Source organism: Myotis myotis, unplaced genomic scaffold (genome assembly GCF_014108235.1).
Source record: "Myotis myotis isolate mMyoMyo1 unplaced genomic scaffold, mMyoMyo1.p scaffold_m19_p_12, whole genome shotgun sequence".
Lineage (NCBI taxonomy): Eukaryota > Metazoa > Chordata > Mammalia > Chiroptera > Vespertilionidae > Myotis > Myotis myotis.
Genome location: NW_023416316.1, coordinates 3,237,762 through 3,263,230, shown reverse-complemented (window position 1 = coordinate 3,263,230; position 25,469 = coordinate 3,237,762). Strand labels below are relative to the sequence as shown.

General features: G+C 61.2%; 3 protein-coding genes across 12 annotated transcripts; 1 reads left to right on the top strand and 2 right to left on the bottom strand.

Annotated features, from left to right (window-relative positions):
* Positions 1-1,141: 1,141 nt before the first annotated feature.
* Positions 1,142-7,900, bottom strand: CUNH9orf50 (chromosome unknown C9orf50 homolog). Of its 3 annotated transcripts, none has more exons than XM_036329396.1 (7): positions 7,320-7,900; positions 6,962-7,061; positions 6,729-6,845; positions 3,620-3,798; positions 2,041-2,125; positions 1,625-1,772; positions 1,142-1,348 (listed from the first exon to the last, which is right to left on the bottom strand). In XM_036329396.1, the coding sequence occupies exons 1-7, from the start codon at positions 7,828-7,830 to the stop codon at positions 1,268-1,270; spliced, it is 1,221 nt and encodes a 406-aa protein (XP_036185289.1). In that variant the 5' UTR covers positions 7,831-7,900; the 3' UTR covers positions 1,142-1,267. The 3 variants fall into 3 exon arrangements, with proteins under 3 accessions (XP_036185289.1, XP_036185287.1, XP_036185288.1); XM_036329394.1 differs by having other exon boundaries at positions 1,951-2,125; positions 7,320-7,893; XM_036329395.1 differs by having other exon boundaries at positions 1,951-2,125; positions 6,962-7,058; positions 7,320-7,891.
* A 2,464-nt stretch (positions 7,901-10,364) lies between these two features.
* Positions 10,365-17,397, top strand: NTMT1 (N-terminal Xaa-Pro-Lys N-methyltransferase 1). Of its 8 annotated transcripts, none has more exons than XM_036329390.1 (6): positions 10,365-10,503; positions 10,717-10,867; positions 11,911-11,997; positions 14,635-14,839; positions 15,547-15,799; positions 16,585-17,397. In XM_036329390.1, the coding sequence occupies exons 3-6, from the start codon at positions 11,930-11,932 to the stop codon at positions 16,839-16,841; spliced, it is 783 nt and encodes a 260-aa protein (XP_036185283.1). In that variant the 5' UTR covers positions 10,365-10,503; positions 10,717-10,867; positions 11,911-11,929; the 3' UTR covers positions 16,842-17,397. The 8 variants fall into 8 exon arrangements, with proteins under 8 accessions (XP_036185283.1, XP_036185279.1, XP_036185280.1 ...); XM_036329386.1 differs by having other exon boundaries at positions 11,911-12,201; positions 14,631-14,839; XM_036329387.1 differs by having other exon boundaries at positions 10,365-10,611; positions 11,911-12,201; positions 14,631-14,839.
* ASB6 (ankyrin repeat and SOCS box containing 6) lies at positions 12,899-23,330 on the bottom strand. The gene is made up of 6 exons (XM_036329384.1): positions 23,092-23,330; positions 21,138-21,319; positions 19,769-19,875; positions 19,575-19,683; positions 19,053-19,139; positions 12,899-18,921 (listed from the first exon to the last, which is right to left on the bottom strand). The coding sequence occupies exons 1-6, from the start codon at positions 23,202-23,204 to the stop codon at positions 18,254-18,256; spliced, it is 1,266 nt and encodes a 421-aa protein (XP_036185277.1). The 5' UTR covers positions 23,205-23,330; the 3' UTR covers positions 12,899-18,253.
* Positions 23,331-25,469: the final 2,139 nt, after the last annotated feature.

Sequence of the window (25,469 nt, the reverse complement as noted above, 5' to 3'; positions counted from 1 at the left end):
GCCGCGCCGCGCGGCGCCAAAGCCAGGCCAACACTGCCCCCGCGTGGGCGCGGCGCGGCGCTGCAGCCGGCGGCCGCGCGGGGGAAACTGAGGCGGGAGCGGGCGAGAGGGGCAAGCGAGGTCACCCCGAAAGGATGCGGCGGGACAGGCCTCCGCTGAGGCCCGCAGGCTGCCCAGGAAATGGAAGTACTGAGTGTCTGGGGGGGGAGTGGGGTGAAAGTCCAGAAACGGTGTGGAGGGGAGAGGTCACCCCAGAGGGTGGAACCCCACTCCAGCCCCACCTCCCCCACCCCAAGGGGGGTAGGAGCACTGCCCCCAGCCCATCCCCACAGGTGTGTCCAAACTGCCTCGACCTGTCGCCTTTCTTCTGGAGCCAGGGCACCCTTCAGACCAGGGGTCCCCCATCCACGAGCTATGCTGGCCCTAAGCTCCCCACCGCGTGTCCAGCCCCAATTTTACCCTTTATCTACCCCGCAGGGTGCCTGGCTGCGCCTTCCCGGGCAGTTTACTTATGGCCAGCAAGTGGCGATAGAGACCCGGATCCTGGGCCTGGCCCGGGCTTGGGGCCAAATGCCGGCTACAAGGAGTGGAGGGGGCTCCGGGGTTTGGAACACAGTGTGGCAGGGACCTGGCAGGGAGGCGTGGGGGGCGGGGGGCACTGCCGGGTCAGCACAGCAGGCAGATAACCGCCAGGCAGTACCTGCCACCTAATGCTTTGCCACCTCCTGACCCGGCTTGAACGCTGCCCACCCCTCCCCCACTAGGAGAGAAACATCGGGCCCTGCCCACCCAGATGCTGAGACCAGGGACCAAGGACCAGGGGCCAGAGGGGGAGGTGAGCGAGCAGCCTTTGTTCCGTCAAAGGAGACAGCTGGGGGCAGAGGCCAGGGCAGGTGTCTGCTCCAGGTGTGGGCTGGTCCCAGGTGTGAGGTGTGTGGCAGGGTCTCCCACCTTCCAGAAGAGGCGTTCACTTGGAACAAACCCTGACTCTTGGGACTGCCTTGCCCCCCACCCATCAGCCTCATCTCAGCTGTGATTCCACCCCTCACGCCCCCCCAACCCCCCTGCCCCCACCCCCACCCCCACCCCGGGTCCAAGAACCCTGGAGACCAGCAACCAGGCACTGGAGAGGCTTGTCGGGTGAGACGTGGCAGCAGGTCCCAGCCCCCTGGGATGTACATTTATTTTAGGGCAAGGAAGGCCTGTCCTCACCCCAGGCCGTGTCCACGGCTGGGTGGGGTCCAGGGGCCACGCGTCACCCAGCCTGCTACTGCAGAGCGGACGGCAGGAGCAGCTGGTACCCCCTAGGACCACCTCGCTTCAGCTCCAGGCGGGGCAGGAAGGACTCCTAGAGTGAGAGGGAGGACCAGCTGGGCGCGGGATGCAGGTGGGGGCTCTGGGCAGGAGACAGGGCTCCGGGGACCCAGGGCGGATTCTACACTCAGCGCTGGGGGCAGACACTCACCCCATGTTACAGATGAGGAAACATGTGGAGCTGGGATCTGAACCAGGCAGCCCAGCCGAGAGCCACCCCTTGGCCAAGCGTGCAGTGTAGGGAGGCTGTACCTGGCCCCCCGCCCCACCAGGCAGGGGCTCCAGGCGGCCAGCCGCTGCAGGCACTCACCAGTTTCTGGCTCCAGGAGCAGGGCGATTTGCCCACCTGGTCGAGAATGTCCTGGGTGCCCAGGAAGGCTTTGTGGTCTCGTCGCCACCTCTGGGTGCTGCTCGAGAGGGTGTCCTCAGAGAGGCGGCTCTGCCGCCCCAGGTTGGGCCTGAGGGGCACAGTGGCCTGTGAGCCGAATGCACCCCAAGTCCCAGGGCCACCCATGGCTGGCGGAGCCCTCAAGGGCCCAGACCCCGGGCCTGCCCACTGCGGACGGGGCGATCTACAGGGTGAGGAGGGACAGCCCTGGCAGTGCATGCGAACCCCGCCCTTCCCGGGAGCCTCACAGGCCGGGGCAGTCCCAGCTGGCCCTGGCGCTGGTCGCAGCCCGCTTCTGGGGCTTGGAGTCCAGGGTGTTGGGCAAATTCTCCAACCACCTCCTGATGCTCCCAAACACGGGCTCCAAGCTGTCCGACGAGGGGGCTGGCCGGGCGGGCCGGTTCCTGTTGATGTCCTGCTGGACTAGAGGAGGGAGGGCCCCATGAGAGCTCTACCCGGAGGGGCACTGCCCGCCTCCGCCCCCCCCCCCCCCAACTCTCCCCTGCTCCCTCTGACAGGCAGGGCAGGCCTGTCACCATGGAAACCCAAAGCTCCCTCTCTGGCTGCCTCCAGAGGACGCTCACTGCTCACTCCAGTTCTAAAACTATCTGGTGTGACTGTTTCTGCCTTCATTACCCAATCCGTGCCCCACACCCACTCCTGCTCCAGCCCGAAACAGCCCCCTTTTCCACAGAGCGAAGGCCAGCCACCCCACCATGGACACCTGAGAGAGGGTGTGACACTCCTCCAGGGATGGGGGGGTCCTGGGGGCTGGGAGTCCTTCCTGCCAGAAGCTGCCCTTCCCATTGGTCAGGGACCCCGAGGATGGAAGGAGCTAGGAGGCAGCACAGAGCCCCACTCCGGTGCCATGGGTGCGGGCACAGCTCCTGTGGCTGTGGCTGGTGGCTGGCCAAGAAGCTCGCCCATGCCAGGCAACTGCCATTTACATGGAACCGTTTCTCCGGGCGCCTCCTTTCCCTGGATCCCCACAGTGGCCGGGTCCCCTCTGGCTTCTCCTCTTGGCCGCTGTGTCATCTGTTTTGGGGGCCTTGGCTTCCCCATCAAACAACCAGAGGTTGGGCAAAATCACCGCTTCTATCTGCAACTCCCTGTGAGCCTCGGGGAGCCGGGGAGGGTCCCCCCTGGACTGGTGAAGGTCCTGATTTTTAGGGCTTTCCCTATAGCTAGGCTTTGGGCCAGCTGTGTCCTGAAACTGCACACAGTAGGTGCTCATAAAGACAGATCCTGAGAAGAGAAGAGGCCGGGCGGCTGGAAAGGGGGGCTTTGGTGAAGGGTCTACCAGGGCAAGGAGAAATGTTCTCCCCGCCTCCTGACACCTGAAAACACCGGAAACCAGGCCAGACCGACAGACGGCCACGCTCATCCCCGAGGAGCTGAGCGAACGTCTGCCGGGGACCCGGGCCTGCTGGCTCCCCGCTTCCTGGCCAGACCAGGGGGTGCCCGTCTTCCCAGCAGAGAGGCTGAATCTTCTGGACCTTTCTGGGCACCTCCTCCTCCAGGTCTGCCTTCACGAGTAAGGGAAGGAGATGGTCCGGTGCCTTCCCACCGTCTCCAGCCCCCGGAGGCCTATGGGGGCCAGACGCGGGGCGGGAGGCCGTGGGGGCCTGTTCCGAGGGGGGCCGGTGCGGCCTGTGGGAACCCTTGGCAGCAAGCAGTCCTTCGGGGGTGGCGAGGCCGGGCAGCCAGTGTCTCCTGCTCCAGCACTGCGGCTCTGCCTGGAGCCGCCTGCTTTGGGACACTTCTCCTGGACCTCGGACTTGGTCCCTGAAGGTCACCTGACCTCCTCCGCCAGCTCGGGCACCTCCTCTGCAGCTGGCGCCTCACTCCCAGACCCAGGGCCACAGCCTCTGCTCCCCCAGGGCCAGGCTGGAACTTTCTGGAGTCCCGTCTGCTTACGTGCACATCTCCGCTCCCAGTAGCGAAACGCTGTGTCCTGTAGGGTCTCGTCAGCGAATCGCACTCGGAAGGGGCTGCACCGCCTGCTGTGCCCCGAGGCTTCCTCCGAGGGGCTGCGGTTGGATGCGGCCTTGAGCTTGGGGGCGGCCTTGAGCTTGGGGGCCTGTAGACCGCAGGGACTGTGGAAGGAGGCAAGAGCACAGGGGCGGGCTGGGGCCTGAGCCCCACTCCGTCCCAACAACACTCCACCGGCTGCCAGTCACAGCAGCCGGCCTCTCTGAGCACTTCCTGCCTGCAGGCTCTGGGCCAAGCATGTAGCACGCAGCGCCCGCCGAGCCCACACAACTCCATGACACACAACGACTGTTCCCATTTTGCAGATGAGAAAACCAAGGCACAGAGGTGCCCTGCAACTTGCCCAAGGTCACACAGCCAGTAAGGGATGGAAAGCAAGATTTGAATCCTCCCACATAGGGCATTTCAACACAGAGACGACGGGTGTGAACTTGGGAGTCAGGCAGTCCTGGGTTTCAATGGAAACTCTTGAAGGTACGAGTTGTTGTTTTTCAAATGTTTTGTATTGATTTCAGAGAGGACGGGAGAGGGAGAGAAAGATAGAAACATCAATGATGAGGGAGAATCATTGACCGGCTGCCTCCTGCACGCCCCCCAGGAATTGAACCACGACCTCCCGGCTCATAGGTCTACGTTCAATCACTGAGCCACGCTGGGTCGGGCTCGAGCTCCGGTTTTTAATCTGTACAGGGAGTCCCAGGCACGCCCATCACGCGGGGCTGTGAAGAGGTGGAGTGGACTGCAGGCACCTGCCAGGGGCTGCAGGGCCGCAGGTAAACATCTCTAATGGGGAGCTGTCCTTATTGTCAGTCAGTCTCAGCCATGCCTCCCCCCACCCAGCAGGGAGATCTTGGGGAGACTGTCCAAGACTCCCCCCACCCAGCAGGGAGATCTTGGGGAGACTGTCAGGTCTCCCCCCACCCAGCAGGGAGATCTTGGGGAGACTGTCAGGTCTCCACTTGCAGCTTTCCCCTTTAAATGACATATTACGTATTATAGACACGATAATAGCATCCTTACGGGAGTTTGGTGAGTATCAAATAGCTTGGGTGAGGCATCTAGTCCAGGCTCTGTGCTCCATAAAGGGGATCTGTTCTTGTTACATGTATTGCTATTAATTTTGTCCTCAAGGCCACGGCTGTAAGAGGCCTGCCTGAGCCATCCATGGCTCTGTTATTCAGACACGCCATGTGTGACCGCAAGTACGTACATATTGATATGCCTGCATCCACTTATCTGACCGGATCTTCCTGTCTGTGTGAGCCCAGAGGGGATGCTTCTCATCAGCCACTAAAGAGCCAGGCCGGCAGGAGACGCGCCAGGCGGTGCCTGGCTGCAGGCATTGGACCTACTGTAGCCAATAGCTGTCGGCATATCAGCGCCCGCTCGGTGCTGAGTCACAGCCAGCTCTGCCCACAGTCTGAACCCTCAGCTTCTCTGCTCCTGTTCTAATGCACCCTGGCCTTCCCCCTACCCCAGGGCCCACCAGGGAGCCCCACCCACTGGAAGGTGTGTGGGGATTAATTAGCTCCTGAATATGGGACTCTTTGAATGTGTCGGTCCCTGCTGTTCTCACACTGGAGACCATGAGTGCCATACTCTTATTCAGCGGCTCTCAACCTTCCCAACGCCGCGGCCCTTTAACACAGCTCCTCATGTTGTGGTGACCCCCAATTTCATGGTTACAAATTGAACATCATTAAAGCAGAGTGATTAATCACAAAAACAATATGTAATTATATATGTGTTTTCCGATGGTCTTAGGCGACCCCTGTGAAAGGGTCGTTCGACCCCCAAAGGGGTCGCGACCCACAGGTTGAGAACCGCTGCTCTTATTTCTTATCTCTTATGATAAGCAGGGTGTCTACCTGGTCTGAGAGATTTAAAGCTCCTGGGTTGGCCAATGTGTTTCATTTCTGGCACCTACTCTGATCCATCAGGGGTGTCTGCGAGGAGTGTGGTGTCAGGAAGGGTTCTGAGGCTCAGTGGGGAAAAGTGCTGTGATCCATTAGTACTGCCTGCCATGGGTCAGGGGTTTGAAGGATGGTATGTAAGTCATGTATTCACTCTCCCTGGGTCTTTACATTCATGGGCAGTCTTCACCCTTCACCCCTGTCTCTGTTTAAACTGGAGGATTCTTCTGCATTCTTTCCCCCTCCATTCCTCCAAGCTATGGTTTCTAAGTCCCAGGGAGCTCTAGTGCCCAGGCCCTTCTCCTCCCTCCATCCCTTATTTAATTCCCCCCAATACTCGACATATAGTAAAACCTAATAAATGGTAGAAGAAGATATGGGTGAAAGAATAGTGGACTGGGCAAAAGGACGGAAGACTGGTGTGTGGGTAGGTGGATGGATGGAATGATGGATGAATTAATTAAAACATCTGAATGGAAGAACTAGAGCTTAGGAGGATGGGTAGATGTATGAATGGGTGGATGAATAATTATGTAGATGGATATGTAGACTTGTAGATGGCTTCATGACTAGATTGGAGATGGATAGTATCCTGGATTTATAAGTGGATAGAAGGATTTCTAGATAATTAATCTATAACTTGGATTCGTGGATAGAACTGTGGGAATTTGTGAATAGATGAATGACTGACTAGATGGGTGGATGGAAGGATGGATTAATGAATAGGTTGTAGAAGACCTGGCTCATAGATAAGATATATACAAGGATGGATGGGTGAATGAATATATGAATGGATTCAGGGGTGAATTATGAATGTGTTGGTAGAAGACCAGATTAATGGGTAGATGGAGTCATAGATGTTGATGGATGAGTCTCGAATGTGTTGGGAGAAAACCGGATTCGTGGATAGAGCGATGTAATGATGAATGAGTGGACGGGTGGGTGGGTGGATGGATGGATGGGTGGACTCAGATGGATTATGATGCTTTGGTGGAAGACCCGATGGTGGATGGACACATGGATGGATGAGTAGATGGACAGATAGGTAAGTTCATGGGCGAAGGGCGGAGGAAAGAAAAGAAAGATGCCCTTCCCCCTTCCCTCACGCTCCCAGAGCTCACTTGTTGGCCTTTCTGGCCTCGGTGAACTGTGTGCAATCTCTCCTTAGCGGCCCCAGGGTAGGTATCTGATGGCTCGAAACCTTCCTGAGGTTATTCTGGAGGTTCGATGACTGGCACCTTGAAGACAAATAGGCCACCCCTGGCATGAGTGGTCAGGGTTCCCCACCTCGGAGCATCAATGGCAACCCTGTTCCTCCCCCCCAACCCCCCACCCGCGGGTCACTGACGCTCACCGCAGGTCGGGAAGGAAGGAGCGGCTGGAACACGGAGAAGGTTGTCCCCACCAGTGGTCTGACACACCCCTCTGGTGGCTCGGTTCCGGTTCCGAGGCTGCTGGGAGCCAGGAGGCGGAAACAGTTATGGGCCTTTGCTGGGGGACAGCCCTTTCGAAGGTCCTCTCCGTTCTAGGCCCGGGCCTCCGTCTCCTCCTCCCCACAACGGGCAGTGGCAGGCCCGCCCTCCAGGGTGGCCGCCAGAGCTCAGCCTGGAGTCCACGGACATCCAGTTCTTAGAAAGGGGGAGGGGGTGGGAGGGCCTCCCACCGAAGGACTCAGCCCCGTGCCCAGCCCCCGGGGACCCGCGGGGCCTCACTCTGCCGCTCCAGCTGCTCCACCCATTGGGTCCCGAGCTGGCGCAGGAACTTCTGGAACCTGCTGGGGAGGAACTGGCCTAGCAGGGCGCCCAGGGAGTCCTGGGAGTCCTGGGAGTCCTTGGCCTCCCTGGCCGCGCCCCTCCGGTCCTTCCCGTGTCCTCCAGGCTCGGGACACAGGGACACCCGTGTCCAGGGCGCTCTGTCCAGGAACCGGGGCGGCAGCAGCAGCGCCCTGAGCCCGGACCTCCGCGCCGCCCGCAGAGCCGCGCCGGGCAGAGGCGGCATGCGCGGCGGGGGGCTGCGGAGGGGGGACTCGCCGCCGGAGGCCTGCCACCACTCGGAGCCGCCCCGCGCCCGCCAGCCCTCGGACCGCCCCGTGCCCGCGGCCGGTCGCGGTTCGCACAGGCGCCAGCCGGGCAGCAGCGGGTCCCTCCGTCGCGGAGCGCCCTCGCCCGGGAACCTCTTGGGAGCCCCCTGCTGGGCTCGGGAGTCGGGGTGCCGCCGGGGCATGTCTGGCCGGCGGTCAGCTCAGGGCATCCTCACACCCCGGGGGGCGCGGGTTGCCTGGTGACGCGGCGCGGAGGGCAGAGACCGGCCCCAGGCCATGGCGCCCCGCGCGGTCTGCGGGGAACATCGCGCGGGCCCGCGGGCGCGGAGCGGCCTCAGGCTGGAGCCCGGCCTCTGTGTCCTCACCTGGAGGACGGTGACGGCGAGGGCACCCGCGGGCCCGGGTTGCTGTGCCGTTCGGATGGGCGCGCGCGCGCACCGGGCTGGGAGCAGCGCCGGGCGCGGCGTCCGTGCCCAGCACACCCTGGTCGCTATTATGATGACAACCTGAAAGGCTTATTGTTTAGGATCCAGTCTCAGCCTCATCAGGTGCCGATCAGGCTGTAACCTGGGGCGCGCCCGCTGCGCGCGCGGTGGCCTCCGCTGCGGAACGGGGTGACCCCGGCTGTGGCCGCTCCCAGCACTCGCCCTGCTGGGAATCAGGAGACGGAACCAGCTCCAAAGGAGGCACCTGTCTCCTGCTGGGCCCCAGCCACCCCGCCCCCGGGTGGGGAGCTTTGGAAAATACAGCTGCCCCGGGTTCTGATCCAGTAGGTTCGCGGCGGGGCCAAGACGTATTGTTAACAAATTCTCCCTTCGGGAGACAGAAGCCCGCTTGCCTCCTCCCTACCCCACCTCCCTCCCAGATGCTGTCAGCTCTGAGCTGGCTCCTAGAGGCACACGCACCTAGTGGGGCTTCGGGTGGGGGCCAGAGAAGGTCCCAGGGAGTTTAGCGCCCCCTACAGGTGGCTGGAGCTTGGGAGAGCCCATCTTCCCCGCCTGGCCCCTCCGTTGGCCCCTCCCTGCGGCCTCCAGGGCCTCTTGGGGTCATTGTGATCCGCCCCTCACCCAAGGCCCTGTGAGGAGCAGTGGGCACCGAGGCCTGGGCACAGAGGTCGGGGCTGTTGTGCTCCGGATGCCAAGGCTGCAGTCCCGGGGAGTGGGGGGGGGGGGGGGCGCGTGGAACTCTGACCAGCGCAGCCAGGCCCCAGTCAGGAACGGAGGGCCAGGGATTGCCCCCTCCAGGTCCGGGAGGCCCAGGTGGGTCATGTTGGGGCTGGTGGCTCCGTAGAACTTCCGGTGGAAGGCTGGCAGCGCCAGGGCAGCGGCCTGGAAGCGAAGAGACTCAGCTGGAGCCCATGCGCTGCATCTGTGCGCTGCGCGGTGCGGGACAAGTGTCCTTGGCCAGGGCTCCCTGGTAAAATGGACCCCACGGTACAAGCGCGATTTGTGAACTCTGAGTGTGGGCCCGTAATTTCACCGGCATGGTGTAATCTACCATTTGAAAATGAAAAGAAAACCACTTTGTAATAAACGATCAGGTGTCTGCCTGGAGACTGTGTTCTATGTCTGCAAATACGCCTCAGCCACGGGTGGAAGGGCATACCTCCTCGGGGAGGTAGAGTATTGAGGAGGGAAGGTAATATATTTTTACTTATTTTAATGGTATGTGAGGTGTTTTTTATCGGGTGAGGAGCATCAGGCTGACTAGACGATGTCCAAGGCGCCCTCCAGCCTTTGCCTGCTGTACACATTGGCTCCAGGTTTGGGAATTCAGACATGCAAGAGGCTTTGAGGTCAGGGGGCTGGCCAGACCTGGAGTCCGTGTGTAGGGTAAGGACTTGCTCTTCTGTTGACAGGAAGTAAAGAAGGAATGGATTTTTAGGCACCCCTAAAAGAGCTAACCTCAGAGCTGCCCTCAGATAAGATGGACGGTGCCCAGGATGTCTCCCCTTCCCTCAGAGACATGGGACATGAAGCTTGGGAGGGGACCCACGTCCGACCTGTATGCGGCCCTGAGTACTCTAGAGAGGATGTCAAATACGGACATAGGCAGATGTGGGGGGCTCCGCAGGTGGGGTTTTCAGCACCCCCATGTAGTTTTCACTTCATTAGAGTAAACACACTTTAAGCAACTCCTGTGTGCAACACCCCGAGGGAGGAACTGGCAATTTAAGGCCAGGAGGTCAGTTTAGGAAAATGAACTTAGGATGAATACTGTCATTATAGCAGCTGCAAGCGCAAAACCGAAGGCTTGCCGTGCAATATCCCACAGACCTAGCCTCAGAGCGTTGGAAGAATTTCTATATTATGGGGGAACCTAGGGGAGGGCAATCTTTTTGGAATGGAAGCTTCATGGGCTTATTCTGCTTATTTGGGGTGGCAGCCCCTGGGCACTGCCAAGGTTATTTCTTTTTTTTTCTTCTTTCCTTTTTGGATCTGTATATGATTTTAAGACGTGATTTGTTCTGGACGGGATTTGAGGAATAAGGCTTTTATGCCCCCTCTTTAACCCAGTGGGAAAGCCACAGAATACTAGTTTTTTAAAGTCCGGCCTTACACCCTCCCAGTGCACCGGTGGCCGGGAGGGGGTCAACGCCGCGGCCCTTCTCCGTCTGGGACACAGAAGTCGGCTCCGCTCAGGAGCCCGCGGGGCGGGGCAACCCGGTCGCGGGGCGGAGCCAGCCCGACCCCGCCCTCCCGGCACCCGGAAGTGACGCGAGCGGACAAAGGCAGCGCGCCGCGAGGTGTCTGTCTGGTTTGGTCCGATCCAGGCGGTTGTTGCCTCTAGGTCTTCGCTGCTGCGCCGCCCTCTCTTCCTCGTCCCTCTCTCGGGTCCCGGGAGCCGCCCCCGGGGTGAGTAGCACGAGACCCCCAACTGCCTCCGCGCCCCGAGGTCCCGGCTCGTCACATGACCCGGCGTGCGACGCCCCGGCCCCGGCCCCACGTGCGCGCTCCGGCAAGGTCTGCGGGCCGGACCGGGCCACGGGTGGGGGGTTGGGGGGGTGGCCGGGGTCCCCAAAGCCGGGGCCGGGCCGTAGCAAATCCCTTTCCTTCTCTGAGCCTCAGTTTCCCCCGCGAGAGGCCGGGGTAAGGAGGCGCTCAGTCCGGAGCCGGTGCACGGCGTGCCCGTTACCTGGGAGTTGCTGTCATCGTTCCCCTTGGACGCGGCCCCAGGCCTGGCCGGACAGGTCCGCCGCCGGGAGACCTTGCAGCCAAGGTCAGCCTGCTTGAGGAGAGGCTGTCAGAGGCCAGGCTCTGCTGCTGTGGGCTGGGATCTCGGCCCAGTGGACCGGCTGTGTAGGGAAGGGGCAGAAAGACACCGCTGGGCCCGAGGCCGTGGGGCAGGGTGCCGAGGTCTGGACGCGTAGGATCGCTGCCCGGGGCCCTGGGATGAGGCCCTGGGAGGACTAGGCCTCTGGGTAAGACGGCTGGGTTCCCTCCTGTTCCTGGTTCGCTGTGTGTTTTAAGGAGCATCGCTCCTGTAGTGGGACGGTTCTTCTGTCTGTGAACTGGGGGCTGTGGCAGGAATGGCGGTGCGTGCGGAATGCTGTAGAACGGAGGCCAGAAGCCGGTCTCAAAGACAGCATCTCCCGATCTTCGCAGCCTTTCTGTGCTCGCAGGGATGGGGAGGCCCCCCCCCCCCCAGGCTCAGCTGTGTGAGGCTGCTGAATGCCCACCACCCAGCATAACGGCAGTAACCCCTAGGTGTGTCCAACACTATGTATAGGTCACTTCAGTGCATTTTCCTTTGAGCTTCAGGATTGGCAGAGATAACTGATGGGAATCTCATTCGACAGATTTCGAAACTGGAGATAACATGTGCCCGGCACTGTATGGGTCACTTTATCCTTTTTTAAAAATTTATTGATTTTTAGAGAGAGAGAGAGAGAGAGAGAGAGAGAAACATCACTCAGCTGCCTCTTGTCTGTGCCCTGAGCAGCAAACGAACCCACAACCCAGATATATGCCCTGACTGGGAATTGAACCCACCACCCTTTAGTGTACGGGACAACTCTAACCAGTGAGCAACACTGGCCAGGGCCCCTTTATGCTTTTAGAGTCAGTATTGCTGCTCCCATTTTATAGATGAGAAGCTTCGGTAACAGGTTAAGTGTCTGAGCTGAGCATACACAGCTGATGAGCAGCAGAGCCAGGATTCACACCTGGTTCACTTGATTTCGTCAGAGCCTTTGTTGGTTTTTAACATTTTCCCCTAATTTTTTTTCTTCCTTCCTCCCTTCTTCCCTTTCTTTTTCATAGAGCATCCTGCCATTCTCCTATGTCCAACTGCAGACACACAGATCCAAGGAGAACAGGCCCTGCCCCGCAGGCTGCGAGGAGGAGGAGGTAACTCAGACGGGCCCTGGCCTCCTGCTTTTGCTAGAGACGATGACTTAGAGGTTGAGGTGGCTCTGCCCTGCACTGCAGTGACAGTTCAAACACCATTCTCTTCCATGGATCCCGGGAAAGAGAAGGAGCTGGGGCAGCTATCCAGGTGTTGCCCTAAACACCTTGGAGGGGGAGAAGGTGGCTCGATGACCGTGAAGGCTGGGCAGGTACATGCTCCCCGCCGAGGAGCACACGTTCACCGTGAGCAAAGGGTCTCTCTTCCCCTCCAAGTCCGCCGAGAGCACACACAGCCAGGCTGTCCCCAGCCCGACCCTGGCCCCATCGGTCTCTAGTGGTGAAGCTCCTCACCGCCATCTGGGCGGAGTGTGGGAGGGCTTCCTGCTGTTTGACAGCCCTGCTCTCTCTGACTCCTGGGGACCCGCTGCCCACACCGGGAGGCGCAGTGTAGACAGGGCCCCAGAGTCTCGTTTACTAATGTATCCGCTCTTAGAACAAATGTCAAAGTTACAGTTGCCATTTCCTGGCCTAGATGGGTCTCCCCTGGCTTGTTCCTAGAATTTGCCTGTAAGTGGAATTCTTGTAAATTAGGTTATTCAGGGGACCTTGACATTTAAAGGAATCCTTTTTACGGCTTTTGGTAAAGCAAATAATTATATTGTCGGTAATGGCCTTCAGTGTTACCAGTTTTGAATGGGCGGATTTTTATGTGGGGTTTTCTTAAAAGTGGAAACTGGCTGTAGCCACACAAAGCTCATGCTTTGATTCATTCAACAACCAATCAGCAAACACCCACCTTGTGTCAGGTGCTGGGCTAATGGTGCTGAAAGTCATGACCCTGCCTGGGAAGCTAAACGCTGGAGGGCCGGCGAGGCAGAGAGAGAGGAGAGCCAGGCAAGGGTTCGGTCTCCGATTTATTTTGCTCATTTACCGGGAAGTGTGTGTTTTGCTGAATGCCACGCGGGATGCCAGAGCATCGCAGTGGTACGCTTGCGTGTCACCTCCTGGCCGCCATTCAGAAAGGAGTCCTCCAGCCTTGAGATCCACGGCACTTTCTGGCTCCATGAGAGTCCTGGTGGTCCCTCCCTGTGTGGGTTTCATTTTGCCCCGTCTCCTGCTGGGCTGCCAGCTCTCTGGGGGTCAGGCTTCATGTTGACGAGCCTCAGCGACCAGAACACCTGCCAGGGTGGACACGTGTTGACGAGGGCCAGGGCCTCAGGGTGGGGATGAGACCCTGAGGTCCCTCCTGGGCACAAGGTGGCCGCTGGCTGAGTGTGGGCCTGCGCTCTGCTGCCGGGGCCCCGCTGCTGCTTTGTGGCCCTTCGTCCGCCTGGTCATGCTCCCGTCAGTGGTGACACTGTCGCTGTCTGCTTTGCTCTCGCCCCTGCAGTTCACACAGCTGCCAAGTCTCCAGAGCCATTTTCTCATGTCACTCCCTGCTTAGCCCTGGCGAGTTCAAGGTCATTGCTCTTCAGGGTGAAATCTAAACCGCCAAATGTGACCCGTAGGACACTGAGTTGCCAGTTGCGAGGGCTCTGTGCCCGCTCTTCTTCCTGGAGCAGTCTCCTTGCCCCGGGTGCTTAGGGAACTCTTCCTGGTGCCGTGTCTTAGCTGAGGTCGCTTCCCCAGAGCCTTCCGTGACCCCAGAGCAGAGTTAGGTCCCTCTAGGGCAGCGGTTCTCAACCTGTGGGTCGCGACCCCTTTGGGGGTCGAACGACCCTTTCACAGGGGTCGCCTAAGACCATCGGAAAACACATAATTACATATTGTTTTTGTGATCAATCACTATGCTTTAATGATGTTCAATTTGTAACAATGAAATTGGGGGTCACCACAACATGAGGAACTGTATTAAAGGGTCACGGCATTAGGAAGGTTGAGAACCACTGCTCTAGGTTGTGCCCTTCTATGCCCTGTACTTCCCAGCCCTTAGTGGTGATGGAGTCAAGCTGTCTTCTGTCTCCCCGTTCACAGCACGATGCCTGGTTGTTGATGAGGGACTGGACCTGGAAGTGAGCTTGCTTCTGTGCTGACCAGCGAGAGAGAGGGGGTCATGGGGACTGTCCAGCACCCCCGCCCCCCGCAGCGTACACTGTAGCAGGCTTGAGCTCCTTGCTTCACCGAAGGATATCTTTTTCTATTGCTTTTCAGAGAGAGTGGGAGGGAGGGAGGGGGGAAGAGAGAAACATCGATGTGAGAGAGACACATTGACTGGTTGCATTTGCCTCCGGCATGCACCCTAACAGGCTGGGAGCGAATCTGCAACCCAGCTATGTGCCCTTGATGGGGAATCAAACCCGCCACCTTCCATTGCGAGGGCCGGTGCTCTAACCATTAGCAACACTGGCCAGGGCACACACGCCTTTCTCTTAGCTCAGATTCTCTGTCTGCTGGGGTCAGAAGCCATGGAGCCAGGTGTCAGGGAGGGTGAGGAAAGCACTAGAAGCCAGGACTCTGGTCTCCTCTGACGTGAAGTTCGCTTTGTAAAGTGACCTGCATGCAAGAGACATAAGGCACTGTCGTCCGAGGGGCAGCAGCAGGTCGGGGACACGGACATTCCCCTGCGTCAGGCAGGACTGACCAGCCCAGCACGTGAGACGGCCCTCGGCCTGGCTGATGCACTCCATTTTCCTGCAGGAGGCGCCACTGCGGAGCTGCAGCCGACGCAGTGGGAGACAGCATGGCGAGCAAGGTGATAGAAGACGAGAAGCAATTCTACTCCAAGGCCAAGGCGTACTGGAAGGACGTCCCCCCGACGGTGGACGGCATGCTTGGGGGGTACGGCCACATCTCCAGCATCGACATCAACAGCTCCCGGAAGTTCCTGCAGAGGTTTCTGAGGGTAGGCGGGTCTGGGGTGCTCCGGAGCATGTGCTGGCGCCCCTCCGACTCTGCCACTGCAGGGCCTGCGGTGTCCGTCTACCGCCCAGGCCCGAAGGACAGCGGGCAGCTGTGGACTGGGCCTCGAGGTGACCCGGCAGGCGCTGGCTGTTATGCTGGGGGTTCCCTGTCCCAGAACTGAGTAGTCTCCCTTTAAATTGTCCCATCTCCCTAGGGACGAAACCTTGGCTCTCTGGCCACGTCTGTGGGCATTTGGGCTGTGGGTGTTGGCTGTTCTGCAGAAGGCAAGCTCCTGGTCACTCCTGCCCAGGCCTCTCCTGCCCCGGCGGGAGCCTCCTGGCCCTGCCCCTCTTGTCTGTCAGCGAGCAGCAGAGGCCGCTCTGGCTGTCTCTCCACCACCTGCCATCGCCCCAGGTTTGTTCCAGTCCCGTGCCATCGACTGGCCTCTTCTGGTCTCTCACGGACTGAATTCTTCCTGCTCCTGCTGTCGTTTTAACGGGGTCTCAGGAGTGAAATGAAGGCGCCTATTCAATTCAGCACCTCCAAGTGGAAGCTGGCTTTCATTTTAGAAATGTGACCCAGGAAAATGTCATGCTCACACCCACTGTCCAGGCTCGATGAGTCCCTCAGGGGCTGTGAGGCATGGCCCTGGGCAGTGACGGGGTCCCTCTGGCTTTCCGAGCCTTCCTGACGCCTGTCCTGTTTTAGGAAGGCCCCAACCCGACGGGGACCTCCTGCGCCCTGGACTGCGGCGCCGGCATTGGCAGGATCACCAAGCGGCTGCTCCTGCCGCTCTTCCGGGCGGTGGACATGGTGGACGTGACGGAGGACTTTCTGGCGAAAGCGAAGACCTACCTGGGTGAGGAGGGCAAGAGGGTGAGGAACTACTTCTGCTGTGGCCTCCAGGACTTCAGCCCGGAGCCCAACTCCTACGACGTCATCTGGATCCAGTGGGTGATAGGTGAGCCTCCTGCTGCCGTCTTCTCTGTCCTGCGCGTCCCGCTTCCCAGACTCGAGTCCCCATGGCCTGGAGCTGCTGCTCCTGCAGCACCAGGCGGGCAGCGGGGGTTCCTCCAGCCTCCCTGCCCCAGGACCGTGGGGCACGCTACCTTAAAGGTACATCTCTCCCCAGGTTTTATTAACTCAGCACCTGCTGTGACCCATTGGGGAGGCAGTTTTTTGTTGAAAAAATTTAAATGTCCAATTAACTAACTTAGAAAGAACATGGACAGATTTTATAAAAGGGGTTTTTTTTAAGAGGAAGGTTGAAGCTTTGGCTGTCCCTGCTATTGGCAGTGAGCCGGCTTTGCCATCATGTCCTGTGCCAGCGGTCAGCCACCCTCCCAGGCAGGCAGCACCACCCTGTGGGGCCTACTGCATCTTGGCCCTGTATTCTGTGGTCCCAAAAAGCCTGTCTGGAGTTCTAACGGAGGGAAGGAACTGCTGGGTACACCGCCCTGGTCCCGGCCTAGGAGGGTGGGTGGCATGCGGAGTGAGGTGTCAGGCAGGGCCTGAAGCCACTGGTCAGGGTGGAATCCCAGCTGCACGCTTCATGGCTGCCTGTGGCTCGGTGACTTCGACCCAGTCTCCTCTTTCACAAAATGGGCTTCAGCGACCCCCTGGACTGTTGAGGGCAGTTGGCCCTGTGTGTCGATCGTAAAGTGCAAAGTGGAATGAGCGGTGGCTGAGGAGCAGCCAGTGGCGCGTGTGCCTGCCCCATCCTGTTCCCACGCCTCTGCCTTCCAGGCCACCTGACCGATCAGCACCTGGCCGAGTTCCTGCGGCGCTGCCAGCAGGGCCTGCGCCCCAACGGCATCATCGTCATCAAAGACAACATGGCCCAGGAGGGCGTGATCCTGGACGATGTGGACAGCAGCGTGTGCCGGGACCTCGAGGTGGTCCACGGCATCGTCCGCAGCGCCGGCCTCAGCCTCCTCGCCCAGGAGCGGCAGGAGAACCTCCCCGACGAGATCTACCACGTCTACAGCTTGGCCCTGAGATGAGCGGGGCCGCAGGGCAAGAGGGGCCGGCGGGGGCGGACAGCTGGCAGCCAGGTGCCATCAGAGGCTCACGCCGACGGTTCGCAGGAGCTGAGTGAGGCCAGTAAATGCACCTGCCTGCCATCCACTGGCCACACAGGCTTTTTAACCACAGGACCCACCGGGAGGAGTGCCATCCAATGGGCAGAGGCAGGCGCCTGGCTCCGCTGCCCCCGGGGGGGCCTGGGCAGTGCGGGTCTGTGGGGTGTGGCGACCCATCAGAGCGGAGACTCCTGGTCTCCACCACCAGCCACAGGCCTGGCGGCCTTAAGAGGAAGAGAACCCTGACCCCGGCTGAGGACACGACCTCTGGGGAGAGGCGCGGCCGCTGTATCACAGCTGGTGGCAGGTTCCTGTTCCAAGTCCTCTGGTGATGGGCCCTGGTGTCCCTAACGTGGAGGTCATAGCAGCCTGCAGCCGGCAGAGGCCCACGGCTCACTTTTGGCCGTGCCTTGTGGTTCCTCCTTGGCGGATGTTTCCAGTCAGAAATAAAAAGGGTGAATCCCTATGTTGGAAGGCCCCACGGTCTAGATGGTGCTTTTGTTATGGGACAAGTGTTACTTAAGCCCTAATGCAGTGTCTGCTCGTGCTGATCCCCTCTTCCAGGACGCTGTGAGGCCCGTCATCCTGAAATGGGGGGGCAGAAATGTTATCAAGGGCCTTTTAAGACCAGAGAAGTCAGTCTAATTGGGTAATATAAATATGCTTTTAGTTGCCTTAGCTTATATCTGAGGCATTTACACAATTCACAAGGACCATCGTGACAGCTCTGTGAGGCTCAGCACCGGGCAGGAGTCAGCCTTCAGTCCTGGTAGCTTTCGTCCTCAGGTGAGACATTTTGGAATGTCCCTGGTCATGCATGATTGCTTTTTAGCAGAAGGCATGGTCCCCAAGACCTGAGTTTGGCACAGCCCTGTGCCCCGGTGGGCGGGGCAACGACACCAGGAGGAAGCAGCTCTGCTCTCCCTGCCCACCAAAGCCCTTCTGTGGAGTAAAGGGCCTTGCCTGGGCCGCACCCACAAAGGCCCACCCAGTTCCTTCTGGCTTCAGCTCTGTCCATGCAGCTCACAGGAGTCTGTGCTCAGGAATGCCCACCAGTCCTTTCACGTCTGTCCCAAATCAAAGCCCTGTCATTTTCTCCCATGGGGGTTGAGAACTGGATCACTGTCAAAGGGATGGGGGCCGTCTCCCTGAAGACACAGCCTTTCCCACAGCAATGACCGCAGCTGCCGGCTCTCCTGTACCAGCCTGCACCTTCTGACAGGCAGCCTGCGCCTTCTCACGGGCAGGACCAAAGGTTCCCCCAAGGCCGCTGGGACTTTAGTCCACCAGCGGGCTGGCTGAGGGGCCCAGACCGTCCCTTTGGTCTGGAGCGGTCAGATGTCAGCCTCCACGGGGCTGCTGTGCTCACTGAGGAGGTACCACTTCAGCCTGTCGGGCAGAGGCAGGGCCTGGACCTTCGCATCCACGGGCCACGGCTGAAGGTAGCGACGGATGTGAACTCGACACAGGTGCTTGAGGGGCGGGGGGTAGCTCTCCAGCTGCCTCAGGGAGGAGTGAAGGGCCCGGATCTTTTCTGCCAGGCTGCCCACGGGATGGATGTCGAAGTTTTCCGGCAGCTGCAGTTTTGGGGAATTGGTCACCATGAGATCCAGGACGGTCTCGGCCTTGCGCAGGAGGTCCCCGTGGCTCTCGTCCTCGGCGCAGCCCGGGTGGGAGCAGAGCCTGTCGAAGACCACGTGGAAGCCAGACCAGCAGGACGCTCCGTGGAGGGAACAGTTATAGGCGGCTCCGGACTCGAGCAGGAAGCGCAGGAGAGGGAAGTGCACTTGGAAGCTCTTGAGGCAGGTGTGCGTGAGCGACTCGTGGGCTGGGCACTCGCTGGGGTCGGCCCCGTGAGCCAGCAGCAGCTGCGTGACTTGGAAGCAGAAGCGGTTGATCAGCTGGGCCTCCTCTTTGTCCCCTCCCACCGTCTCCCCGAGCAGGAAGATGATGCAGGTGAACACGGTGTCCCCGTCTTTGGTGGTCGCCTTCACGTCTGCCCCTGGAAGAGCCAGCAGGGAGGACAGAAGATGGGAGGAGCCCTTCAGCCCTAAAGTGGCCCTGGGGCGGGGAGAGCAGCAGGACCTGCAGTCCCCGGGGAAGGGGGAGGCAGGCAGCCTGGGGAAGCCTCACCTCCCTCCAGCAGCAGCCGGACGTTGTCGGTGTTGTGGATCTGCACGCCGTCGCTGCTGGCCAGAGCGTGGAGCAGAGCAGTCTTCCCTGAGGAGGGAGGGTGGGGGGGGGAGGCCAGGGAGCCGAGGGAGGGCAGCCCCGGAGAAGGAGGGAGATAGACGCTCAGATCAGAAAATGAACTTGGAAAAGGACTGACCTCAGCTAGGGCTGAGGGTGACCGCTTTCTGGCGATTCTTTCCAGCCACACACATGAGAGCAGAAGGGCCAAGGTAGGATTTTTCTGGACCCTGGGATGCTACCCGAGACCTGGGTCTCTCCCAACAGGAGACAGTTCTCTGAGAAGCTGAGCGCAGACACTGAGGTCCTCCCTCAGACAGCCGTCAAGGGGCTGTGTGGGCCACCGGCTGCAGTCTCTCAAGCTTCTGCAGGTGCACTTGTGCGCACCAGGTGTGCTGGGCCAGCACATGGGCTACACCGGCCTGCCCGCCTGTCACCCTGGGGCACCCCAGAGGCGGTACCCACCATGCTTGTCGGCTGCATTGACGTCTGCCCCAAGGTCCAGGAGGCGCTGCAGGCAGGGCAGACGCTCCGGCTCCTCGCTGGCCAGGTCCAGGGGGCTGCTCTCGTGGATCTGAGCCAAGAAAGCACAGTCGGTTGGCCTGGGAGGCTGCTCTCGCCCCTAATGGCTCCCTCAGAGCAGGCCACCCGGCTCTTACCCGGTCCCTCCGGTTAATGTCGGCCCCGTGGCGCACCAGCAGCTCCACCATGTCAGGCTGGTTTCGCAGGACAGCGATGTGCAGGGCCGTGTAATAGGTGACAGGGTCTGAGGGCACAGCCAGCTCGTCAGTCCTGCCTGTCAGCACGTTCTCACAGAATCCCAGGGCCTGGCCTGGAAGCTCCGTCCCCGCACTCCCCCCTCCCCCGACGGGCCCGGGCTGCTGTCACCCGAGGGGTCAGAGCACAGCTGTCCTCACTGGGTGCTACAGCACAGGCTCTGGTCAGGCCTAGGTTCGGGTCCTGGGTGTTGCAGTGGGTACGGCACGTACTTAATCTGTTTGGGCTTCAGTTTCCTCTTCTGTAAAATGGGACCATACAACAGGGCCTCTCCTCTCGGGTTACTGGGAGGACACCCAGAGTGCCAGCTCCTCAAGCCTGGCGACAGCAGCCACGTTCTCAAAGCCGGGTCTCCAAGCGCCTGACTTCAGAACACCCTCCCCCCACGCCCCCTCCCCCTCCCCACCTCAGCTCCTTGACCCTCCAGGAGCCTGCAGCCTCTGAGCCGGTCCTCAGAGGGGAGAGGAGCCATGCCTGGCCATGTCCTATGTCAGAGCAAAGACCGCCATTTGGTCATAAGTCAGCCCCACACGTCTCCTGGCTGACCCTGCCCTCGTGGGTGAAAAGCCAGAGAGGAAAGGAAAACGGCTCCCTCACCTCCCGTCCCCACCCAGCACCTACAAGCCAGAAGCCAGCACAGTCCCGCTGTGACTTATGCCGTGTTTCCCCCTCTTCCTGTGGGATGAACGAAAATGCAAGAGCGCTCAGAATAAGTGGCAGGAACCTGACCGGTTTGGCTCAGTGGATAGAACGTCAGCCTGCGGACTGAAAGGTCCCAGGTTCGATTCTGGTCAAGGGCATGTACCTTGGTTGCAGGCACATCCCCAGTGGGAGGGGATGTTTCTCTCTCGTCGATGTTTCTAACTATCTCTCTCCCTTCCTCTCTGTAAAAGATCAATAAAGTACATTAAAAAAAAAAAAGGAGTAAGTGGCAGGAAATGACCTTCCCTTAGCTCTGGGCACAGTGCCAGCACCCGCACCTCACCGTGATGGAAGCAGGGAATTAGCGGGAGCTGGGAAGGTTTGCTAAATCAATCACAGGGTAGCAGAGCAACAAGCCTGCTCCTGGGCCAGAGGTGCTAAGGGCCATCGGAAGCCCGCAGGGTGGGAGGCCACCAGTGTGGGTTCCGTAGCCATCGCCCACGAAATAAGCTGCTAAGAGAAGTCAGGCAGAGCCCAGAGGCCTGGCCGCCACCCAGAGCGGCCGCACCGAAGCCGCCTGCCCGCCCCAGCCCCACAGGCTCCCCTGACCTTCAAAGTTAAGGTTGGCCCCGTTTCGCAGGAGAACATCAGCCGCCTGGGTCAGCCCCAGCTCGGCCATCTTCAGCAGCGCATTGCTCACGCCTTCCTGGTAGAACGGGGAGTGGGCCTTTCTCTCCAGAAGCTCGGTGAGAACAAGGAGCCGGCTCTCCTCGCTGGGCACATAGCTGGGCCTGGGCAGGAGAGAGGTGGGCCAGTTGAGGGTCCCGCTGTCCTTACACCTCCCTTCCCCCCTCGGGGCAGGGCCCTGGCTCTGGGGCAGAATTTCTCTTTGGAAAAGCTCTGTGGGTCAAGCCAGGTTTTAACTGGAGCAGCCTCCGCAGGTTTGCCGAGAAGGACCGGACGTCTCCAGCCTCCTTCCAAGCTGCAGAGGACCTGGCCCTGCCTGGGGTACGAAGCCTCACACACCTGGGCTGCTGGGACGGAGGGGAGCCCTGTGGCCAGGAGCAAGAGCCAGACACACACCCCTTCCTCAGGCACCGACTGTCCCTGAGCTGAGAGGAAACCTGCCGCCAGGGCAGGCGGCAGCCCGCCCTCCCTGCTCACCCTCCTCACGGGACCATCCGTCTCCCCGGCTTTCCCGGGCTTCACACCCCAGCGCCCCCCCAGCACACTGACCACTAAGAACCGCCATGACTGTCCCCAGAAGCCAGACCCGGGGACAGTCCTTCCCGTAACTCCTTCCCAGGCCGCCATCTCCTCCTCTTGGCCAGGCTTCCCTCCCCCACAGGCGCCCCCCTCTCCCCGCTCCCCCTTAGTCTCACCATCTGCACCCCTTCAATTGTTGGGATCAAGGCTCCACCCTTACTGCCTGGGCAGGATCCCCACAGCCCCAGAGAGCCAGTGCCCATGGGTGTCGAGCAGCAGCCGCGGGGAGCTGCCTTACCCACCCGCCCAGAGCAGCCGCGGAGACCCCACGGCGGGAGAAGGCCCACTCCCCCCAGTCCTCGGAGGGGCTCACCACCCTGCGTGTGACACTCCAACGGGTCCCCCCAACACGCGCGACGCCCCGTTCCTCTGAACCAGCTGTTTGCATGACGGCCAGGTTCCCCGCGGGCGCATGAGCTCCAGGAGGCTGGTGGCTGGTGGGCTCACCGAGGTGCCCGGCTCACCTCTGCCACGGGCTCGCGGAGAGGCCGCTGGTGTCCGCATAAACGCTAACTCGGCTACACAGTCCCCGCTCGCACTGCTCGGGGGACCGAGGCCTTCGCGGATGCCGCCCGCTGCTCTGCACCCCAGGTGGGGGCACCGCCAGGGCGCAGTGGGCACTGAGGCAGGGGCGCTGCCGGCCCGCCCTGCAGCCCTGCCACGAGCCTGGAACCCGCTCCCGCACCCCGCACCCCCACCCCGCACCCTGCACTCTGCACCCGCTCCCGCACCCCGCACCCGCATCCCGCACCCGTACCCGCACCCGCATCCGCATCCCGCACCCGTACCCGCACCCTGCACTCTGCACCCGCTCCCGCATCCCGCACCCGTACCCGCACCCGCTCCCGCACCCGCACCCTGCACTCTGCACCCGCTCCCGCACCCCGCACCCGCACCCTGCACTCTGCACCCGCTCCCGCACCCGCACCCCGCACCCGCACCCTGCACTCTGCACCCGCACCCCGCATCCCGCACCCTGCACTCTGCACCCGCACCCTGCACTCTGCACCCGCTCCCGCACCCGCACCCTGCACTCTGCACCCGCACCCGCATCCCGAACCCCGCACCCCCTCCCGCACCCCGCATCCCGCACCCCGCACCCCGCATCCCGCATCCCGCACCCGCACCCGTACCCGCACCCGCGCAGGGCAGGGCAGGGCAGGGCAGGGCGGGAGCCGGCGCTCGGCGGCCTCGGTCCCTCGGGGTGAGGCGGGGGCAGGTGCCCTCCCGCCCACTGGCAGCGACAGAAAGAGGCAGCGCCGGGTCGGAGCGCCGGGGTCGGGACGGGAGGCCTCACCCCTCCAGCGGCTCCTGGCGCTCGGGGTCCTGGACCCCCAGGGAGCCCAGGATCGCGTCCACCAGCGGCTGGTACTCGAAGATGATCCTCCGGAAGCCGTGCAGGAAGGGCATCGCGGCGGCCGCCCTCCCGCCCAGGGGACCCGCGTGGGCGCGCGGAGCGGCCGTGGCCTGGCCTCTCCGGTGCCGGTCCGCTGCCGCGCCCGCCGGTCCGCCGCCGCTCCCGCTGCTCCGCGTCGGAAGTGACTGACCGACTTCCGGTCCGCGGCGGCCCCGGAAGTGAGTGGTGGCGACAGCGCCCCCTGCGGGCTCGGAGGAGCGCGGCGCCTCCCGGGGCCCGAGCCGGAGGGGCCTGGCGCACCCACCCGGGGGCTGACGGGCGAGGACCCGCCGCCGAGCCTCACCCCAGCCCGAGGCCCGCCCGCCGCTTCCCGCCCGGCCCGGCCGAACCCCTGCTCCGCCCGCGATCCCGCCCGCGGCCGCGGGGCGCCGTCCGAGCTCCGCCCATCGCACGGCCCGACCCAGGCAGTGACCTCGGCCCGACCCAGGCGCCCCAGCCTAGGACCATGTGCTGGGGGTTAGGCATCTCCCTCGGGCCGGGCCGAGCATCTGACCCTCCCCAACCTCGGGCCCCGGCGGCCCTGCTGTCTTCTGATTCTGGGACATCTGCTTGAGGAGGTCCCAGCCTTGGCCGCACGCCCCCTGCCCCACCGCCCCCTGCCCCACCGGGAGGGCTTGGGAGCCTCCCGCCTGGCACCTGCCAGAGGCCAGAGTTGTCCAGGGGAGGGAAATCTGTTTAGTCACATTGAATCCGATGTGTTTAATGATTAAACATTTAAAATGGGCAGCATAAGCCTCCTCCCAGAGTCAAACAGAATTCACAAGAACATCCCGTCCAGAGCTGCCCAGTCCAGCTCCGGGCACCGAGCGGGGCAAGCAGGCAGCAGGCTGGACAGCTGTTCGCTGTTGTTGCTGTTCCCTTTCCGAGGTTGCTGTGCAGATCAGAGGCCAAGCTATGAGACCCTCGCCAAGCTCAGACCGCCCCGTGTGGCCTCCCCTTCCGTTGCCGAGAAGAGCGGAGGGCTGGGTGGGCCCAGGTGCAGCCCCGATAGGGCGGCCGGCGGGGACCACAGGGCCCCTGGCTCCCAGCACACTTCGGCCCTGGTTCTTGCTCCTTGACTGCAAGTGGGAAGTTCTGCTCACACAGAAATGGAGATGCCCAGCTTGTCCGTCAAATCAGAAGGCCAGGCCCCTGGGCCCAAGTTCCTTTCTGGATGGAGCCCTGCTCCCGATTGCCTCAGTCTCCCCACGGGTTACCCGGGGGAGTGGGAATGGCTGCCCCTGTTTTCAGGGTCCACACCCCGCCCCTGCATTGGTCTCCAGGTTCTGAATGGCCAAGCGGCCAACAGGTGACCCGGGGCTGGACGGCCCTTCCTTTGATCCAGGGTCACGTGCTCCATAGCTGAGGCGAGGGGACCAAAGCGCCCGATTGGCCCAAGAGCACACCCGGAGCAAGTGGAGGAGGCCATCTAGAAGGGGGTCCAGGGCAGAGCTGGGGGGCAGCCTGGTCTGAGACCCACTTTTTAAAAAAATATATTTTTATTGATTTCAGAGAGGAAGGGAGAGGGAGAGAGAGAGAGAGAGAAACATCAATGATGAGGGAGAATCATTGATTGGCCGCCTCCTGCACGCCCCCTACTGGGCATCCAGCCGCAACCTGGGCATGTGCCCCCGGCCAGAATCGAACCTGGGACCTTTCAGTCCACAGGACGGCGCTCTATCCACGGAGCCAAACCGGTTAAGGCTGAGGCCCACTTCTTCCGTGGCTCCAGTAGTTTCTTAAGGTCATTGGAACAAAGTACCACAAACTTTGAATGGCCCGAAATAACAGATATGTGTCCTCTTCCAGTTCTGGGAGCCAGAGGCCTGAGGTCAAGGTGTCGGCAGGGCCATGCTCCCTCCAGGGGGCCAGGGAAGGCTCCTGCCTCGCCTCTTCGGCTCCTGGCAGCTCCACGCATCCCCGGGCTGCGACAGCATCCTTCCAGCCTCTGCTACCTCCCTCCTCACCGGCCCTCTTCCGCATGTCTGTGTCCCTGTCCAAATCTGCTCCTTCTATAAAAATATATTTTATTGATTTTTTACAGAGAGGAAGGGAGAGGGATAGAGAGTTAGAAACATCGATGAGAGAGAAACATCGATCAGCTGCCTCCTGCACACCCCACCACGGGGATGTGCCTGCAACCAAGGTACCTGCTCTTGACCGGAATCGAACCTGGGACCTTCCAGTCGGCAGGCCGATGCTCTATCCACTGAGCCAAACCGGCTATGGCCAAATCTGCTCCTTCTAAATGGCGCCAGCCATCGGATGTAGGGCCCACC